Genomic DNA, 7,150 nt, shown 5'->3' on the forward strand with positions numbered 1-7,150 from the left:
TGTTGTGTGCCCCCCCCTGCCCCCACACCTTCCATGAATGAGGAGCAAAACCAGAATGCCTTCTAAAACTCTATAGCATCTTGGGACATAGGAAGCTGCAGTATATCGAGTCAGACTGTTGGTCCATCTAGCTCAGTATTATCTACACAGACTGTCAGCTGCTGCCCAGGGTTTTAGATGCACCTAACATCGGCAGGTGAGGCCTTGGTGGTGCCACTGCTGGAGGGTGCCAAGCTGGCATTAACCCATGACCTTCCTTTTCAGTAGTAGTGCCCCATTTGTGTCTCCCTCGCTCATTATTGATGTTCGAGAGGCATTTAAAAACATTCCTGTTTACCCAGGCATTTGATGGCTGAAAGACACAGTTCCTTGAAACCCTGGAATTTGGAAACTGGCTGAGAGAATGTTTTTAATTGCTTTTAGAATGTTTTGTAGCTGTTTTTAGAATGCCTTAAAAGCATACTATTATTTATGCGTTTGCCACCCAGGGGTCCTTATGTTGACAAGGCAGTGTATAAACCAAATGAGTGAGTGCCTGGGAATTCCAGAGGTTGAACTCAAGACCTTCTGGATGCAAAGCAAAGGCTCTGCCACTGAGCTATGGCTTTTCCTTTGTCAGTCTTTGTCTCCTGACAGTCCTCCTACGACAATGCTAAGGTAACCTTGCTTGTTTGACTCTCTCTAAGACTTCTACTTTATTATTATTTATTTACAGGAGCTTTATTATAGAAGAAAGAAGCTTTGTGCCATGTGAAGACCTCCTGTATGGCAGAATGTCATTTAAAGGTTTCAACCCTGAAGTGGAGGTATTGTCAAGGGCACTGCTTTATCCTTTCCACTTCTGCTGTAGCATCATGGTTGAAAGAGTGAGCAAAGAAGCATTAATGTTTCTTTCTTTTTTTTTCAAAGCACAGAAAGCTTAACTTGCAGATTCCACCTCTGCCACAATTAGCTACAGGTCCTCTCATCCGTAACCCCATCCCCTGCCATAAATACGGGGGGTGATTATACCTACAGGGCTTGTTTATTTAGTTATTTAAAGGACTGGGATTTTTACTTTGCTCTTCGAGTGGCTGTTAGAGTGGTTTACAGTTAAATAGATAGAAAGGAAAGAAGGAGAAGGAGAAGAAAACTGTCCCCAGGCTTACAAAGACACAAAAGGAAAAAGGCATGGGGCGGGAAGAGGAAAAGAAAGCAAGGAAACTCAGGCACATTTCTTAAAGTTGCTGAATTCTCTCATCAACATAATGGGATGAAACTGCTTAAAGTGAGGTGGGGCCAAAGGAAGCAGATCTCTTGGTAGAGTCAATAAAGTGGATTGTTCTTCCTATCTCTCCCTTGGCAGCAGCCTGATGGATTGGCTGCTGCTAAGTGGTAACTGAGGATGAGCCAAAGGCAACTGGTCCATACCGTTCATCAATACAAATATATATAATGCTTTGTATACTGTGAAGCACTGCAAAAGTGCCTGGGTCAGATATGCTAACAAATTGTAGTAGAAGAGACCACCACTACAGCCCTCTCTCCCCAGCTGCCTCTCATCTCTGAAGGTGGGATTACCTGGAGAAAGACTTCTGATCAGAGGGCACTACTGCTCAGGCAGTTTCTCTGCTGCATTCCAAAGAGATAGCCATTTTAGTCTGCTTCGTCAAACACACACGAGAAATAGTTCTGTGGCACCTAGAAGGATCTAGCAGATCTATTGTGGCATAGACTTTCATGGACTGGAGGCTACTAGTTGGTTCTAGTCCATGAAATTGACATTGTATTAACTCAGGTCTGCATTATACAGCTGGATAGAAGGCCGGCCACTTTGCTGGATCTAAGCCGGGCTGAGTGTGCTCAGTATTACCTGGTTGGAAGACTTCCTAGAAAACCCTGGGAATTATCCAAAGAAGCAGTTTTCCCTCTCCACCCACCACGTGCCCCCTAAATCTGTTCTGGGGGTTCTTTTCAAGCTCCAGAGCATTTCAGTGAGAGGAGGCGTATAGGGAGATGAGAGCAAGGGCAAGTTCTGTTGCTGAAGCAGAGATCCTTGTCCTAGCAGAACTACTTCATTGGAGACCGCCCACCATGGCTCTGTGATGGAAGGAAGGTGGGCTATAGTTGTAATAAAATAAAGGCAAAGGAAGGGTTACAATCTTATATGCACAAATCTACATTCTGCCTGTGCCCATCTTTTTTAAAAAAGAAAAAGGAGGGGGAATGGTCGTTGCTCTTATTGCCAAATCTGTCCCCTTGACATTCTTCAAGGAGTGCAATTCTGGAAACTGATAACCCAGTTTTTCGTTTTCAGAAGTTAATGATCCAGATGAACTCAAAATACAAGACAGAAGAAATCGAAGAGGAAGATAATGCAATGGAGGCTGATGTATCGGATGAAGAAATGGCCAGAAGGTAACCATTACCATTTATGACACAGATGACATTACCCAGAAGATGTGTTGCTGCCTTTTCTCCTTACAAAGTGGAAACCTCCCAAACAACCACATGCTTGACATACAAAGCACTTCTTCTTGTGTGTGGTGCTGTTGTTTCTTAAACAGAGTATTTTATAGTGGAAGTGAGATGATTTGATGAGTTGTTGGTTTTGGTTTGCTTGTTTTAAAAATAACCTGCTTTCTCCAGGCACTCTAGCTGGAAGTCAGCTACATCAATAGTAACTTATTGCAAGTTATAGCAATCCATTTACGGGGGGCGGGGGCTTGGCTCCAAGGGAATAATATATAACCATTCATAGAAAAATGTTTGTTGAAATCCATTTGTATGTTCGCTTTTAAAACTTGCAGAGGAATACCAATAAATCAACACCCCAGCTTCTATAGTAAACACCAATTTATTTATTTTTTAAAGTGGTGCACCTGCAGTAGAAGATGCTTCAGGTGAGGGTTGGTTGGAAGCTCATTCCATTCCGGCTGTGCAGTGAGTTGGCTAACATTGATAATAGCTGATTGAAGGCTTTGTTACACCCAAATCAAACTACTGGGCCGTCTGACTCACTGCTGCCTTTTATTATTATGTATTAAATTTATTAGTCACTCTTTTTTCTTTGGCAGATCAAAGTGACTTACAATATTTTATGCAAAAAAAAGGGAATACATACATTAAAACCACCAAAAAAACCCACCCCAAAGCCTACATTAAAATAGCCCACCCATGCAATAATTGGGCCATCAGTAGTTAAAAGTCAAAGGCTATATAAATGAATGTTTTTTGCCTGGTGCCTAAAGTTATGTAATGATGGTGCCGGACAAGCCTTTTCATGGAGATCATTCCATAAGTGGGGAGCCACCACTGATATGGCCTGTTCTCATGTGGCCACCCTCCAGACCTCCTGTGGAGGACCTCAGATGGCGATCGTCATCTACAATATCCTGTCCCAACCAGGTACTTTGGACTCCAGCTTTCATCCCCTTGACCATTGGCTGTACTGGCTGATGGGAGTTGGAGCCTAACAACATCCGCAAGGTCACTTTTGCTGCTACTGCTTTCAAAGACCTTAAGGCAAGGTGAGGGGACTGGTGGCCCTGCAGGTAAAGTATTTTCCTTAACTTATTGTGTGTTTTTTCTAGGTACGAAACTTTAGTGGGAACTATTGGGAAGAAATTCTTAAAGAAGAGGAACCGGCACATGGTGGAAGACATAGAAGAGGATGAAAACAGCAACACGAGGCCTACCAAAGCAAAGAAAATGTTTTTGAAACCTCAAGATTAAATCACTTGGATGCTTTCTGTGCCCTTTAAAAACTTATTTTGGACCATGGTAATATGAGTTATTTTTATAAATCCCTGGATCTCTGTGTGTCTCTGGGACTGGTGCATTTTTTTATTTTTTATTTTTTGGAGTTGGCAGCTACATAAATGAACATTTTACATACTCTTGATCTCTACAGTTTTTAGCATAGGCATTTAAGAGCACAAGCACTGACTGAGCACTGCATGAAGCAGACAGGTTGTCACACGTGGCTGAGGACAGCTTTAGATTATGAATCTTAACTGCATGCAGAGTGTGTCAAAGCCAGGTGAGTTGCAACCCTGTTATATGATAGTGAATATATATATATATATTCTTTATACATATTGCTAGGGTAACAGGGAGTTGCTGAGAAAGTATATTTCTTTTTTTAAAAAGTTAATTTACGTAATTGATTTATGTCCTTGAAAAATATTTTTATTGGTGTATTTTTAATTTTCTAGGGCAGTTTTAAGGTCCTCGCCCCAATACTTTTGCCTGTTTAAAACTGTGACCCGTAAAAGAGAGAAGGGAGGGAAGGCAGAGTCACCTGTTCTTGTAGCTTCATCTCAATAAATTTATTTGGGCTAATGTTTGATTTTGTTTAATTACCTTTATCAACATTTTCACCAGGAAAAATAATAGCAAAAAACAAATAGAAGTATGTCTTCTTTTGACTGTTAAGGAGTTTTGGGCAATTATTAAATTTATTTGTACATGAAGACTATGGATTGAATTCCTTCCAGTGGCCTTGTGCTCATGGAAAAGGGTTGGATCCAGCGCAGGATGGAATTGGACAGTTAATTGAAACAAGGCCCCAGGCTCAATTATACAAAAAGTAAGTAGCTCAATGCCTGGAGTATTTTGCGCTTATGATACACAGATGAAAACCTTGGTCTCAAAAATACCTTATTAGCTATTCAAGGCGGATCACATGTGTAAAGATAAAGGCTTTTTTCCAACTTGAGAAGGGGGTCTTATTACTGTCAGAAAAATCTGATGTGTTAGCTTCTTTAACTTTCCAGAGCTAATTAAATGCTGCTGGGTCAATTACTCAAAATCTGGCCACAAAGCATCACTGATCAGGAGTAAAAGTTAATGATTGTACAGCCTCTCCCTTCCCTTTCCCAATTTTTGAAAAAAATGTGTTTTCAGCTAGGAAATGATTTATTGACTATCATTTGAGGAGAACAACTCTGAACATGCCCCACTTTGCCATTCTTACTCATTAATGAATAAATTTGCTCTGTAAAACGCACCAGACCACAAGTTTTTGGAGGAGGAAAACAAGAAAAAAAATATTCTCAATCTCAGAAGCCAGAACAGCAAGAGGGATCGCTGTGCAGTGAAAGCAGCAATCCTTCTTGCTGTTCTGGCTTCTGGGATAGCTGCGCAGCCTGCATTCGCTCCATAAGACGCACACACATTTCCCCTTACTTTTTAGGAGGGAAAAAGTGAGTCTTATAGAGCAAAAAATGCGGCATTTCCCTTATGACTCAAGTCCTGTTTAGGGGGGAAAGTAGAGAGGGTTTTTGTTTCCCTGTTAGTCACCAGCAATCCAAGCTACAACTGTGTCCAAGTAGCCTCTTAAAATCATCCACCCTCTTTGTGAGTATAAACTGAGGGGACCATTTCACTGATTTTTTTTCCAGGGGAATGATAAAATTGTGTGTGTGTGTGTGTGTGTGTGTGTGTGTGTATCATGCTTAGCAGTGGTGGAGTCACAACTTCTTCTTTTTCTTGCGTTTTTATTTTTGCTGACACTTCAAAGGACAGCAGCAGCAATTGCGTTGACATCCTGGCTGCCAAAACTAACTAAGTGAAACCCATAGGGTGCCTTCTGAAATACATTAATTTTCTTGGTTATAATGCTAGTGTTATTGTGCTATGAAACTGTGGCTTTTTGACGGATATACCAGCATGTTGCCCTAAATTTCATTCACATCAGTCTGAATGGTGTGACACAACAATGAGCATCATGGGACGACATCACTACTCCCCCACACTTTCCGCACATGCTTCTGTTCCCCATGATCCTGCCCCCTACCCATAAAATAAAATAAAATAGGAAAGTGCCACATTCTGGAATACCACCCCCAAATTGTGTCACTTTACTCCTGTGATATTCTGGGTTAAGGGGGCTGCAAACAGATGTTTTTCTGGAATCGAATCACAGGAAAATGAGACCTAAACTTGCACAACATTCAGTGCTTTTTTCCTTAAAAAAATGTTTAAGGGAACTCGTTTTCCTACTCATACTGAAATAATGCCCCTCAATGAGGCCAAACTTAGATTCACAAAATGTTTAGGGGTATGCGTACCCCTACGGTCCCCTAGGGGGGGAAAAGCACTGACCGTATTCCATTAGTTTTCCGGAAATGTAAGGAATCATTTCTGCAAGCTCAAATATAATGCAAAAAGGGGGAAATGGAAGAAACTGCTGCATGAATGCAGCCCAGGAGGCATAATGCAGTTTCTCAGAGAGATGCGTTTTTGAAGGACTTAGTTATGTGTTATGGTCTGAATTTGGCGATAAAGTTCATCACGGTTTTGTATCCATTCAGTTGAACCTTTCACCATTCCTTTGGCTGATGTTTCCAGAGCCCTTCTTCTACAGAGCTTCCCTGCCACCCCACCCCACCCCACCCATTTTGTACTGAAGCTTTTCAAATCGTAGAAATGTCCGATTCTGCTGATCCTGGCAGAATCCTGTCTCTTTGACTTCACTGATCCATAAATGCAATTAGACTTTGGTCCCTGTTGCTGTAGTTTACAGCAGGTGCTGGTGGACTTCAAGCTTGCAATATCTAGTTTGTGTTCTCCACCCTCCCTCCCTTTCCCCTGCTAGAACTCAGAGGTCTACTAGCTCGGGTCAAGTGAGGGGTGAACACAGAATTGAGGGAGAGGATACATCTGAATGTATTTCAACCCAGAAATTTGTTTTCTCTACTGGAACTGAGCTCAAAGTCCTTTCTCATAAAAACCTTTCCAGCTCTCCTCCACCTGCAAGCTTTCAGCAGCCTAGTTAGGCGGAGGGAAAGTTGTTGTCCTTGTTCTTTTTTATTATTAGCTATGGTATTAGGACTTATTCATCACTTTTTGAAAATGAAATTTAAACTCAGAACGACTTTTAATGCAAAAATTTTAATGCAAGAATTAAAGCCAATATGAAGCCAAAACAAAAGCTGAAAATATTGATATGCTTAAAAGGGCAGTCTAACACATCCCATCTCCTAAAATAGGTCCAGAGTATCTAAAACTCAGATCCAGTATGGTGTAATGGTTAGTGTGTTGAACTAGAGAGCAGGGTTTGAATCCCCGCTCAGCCATGAAGCTCACTGGGTGACCTTGGGCCAGTCACCATGTCTCAGCCTAACCTACCTCACAGGGTTGTTGTAAGGATCAAATGGGGAGGAGG

General features: G+C 41.6%; 2 protein-coding genes across 2 annotated transcripts in view; both read left to right on the forward strand.

The window, feature by feature from the left end:
• SDR42E1 (short chain dehydrogenase/reductase family 42E, member 1) overlaps positions 1–7,150 on the forward strand; it is a 312,532-nt gene that overhangs the window by 213,827 nt on the left and 91,555 nt on the right. The window lies entirely within an intron of this gene.
• On the forward strand, positions 657–4,323 carry MPHOSPH6 (M-phase phosphoprotein 6). Its single transcript, XM_081870331.1, has 3 exons — positions 657–806; positions 2,297–2,397; positions 3,573–4,323. Exons 1-3 carry the CDS (start codon positions 774–776, stop codon positions 3,712–3,714), a joined length of 276 nt encoding a protein of 91 aa, XP_081726457.1. The 5' UTR covers positions 657–773; the 3' UTR covers positions 3,715–4,323.

Source organism: Podarcis erhardii (genome assembly GCF_964252035.2).
Source record: "Podarcis erhardii genome assembly, chromosome: 7".
In the NCBI taxonomy this organism is placed as follows: domain Eukaryota; kingdom Metazoa; phylum Chordata; class Lepidosauria; order Squamata; family Lacertidae; genus Podarcis; species Podarcis erhardii.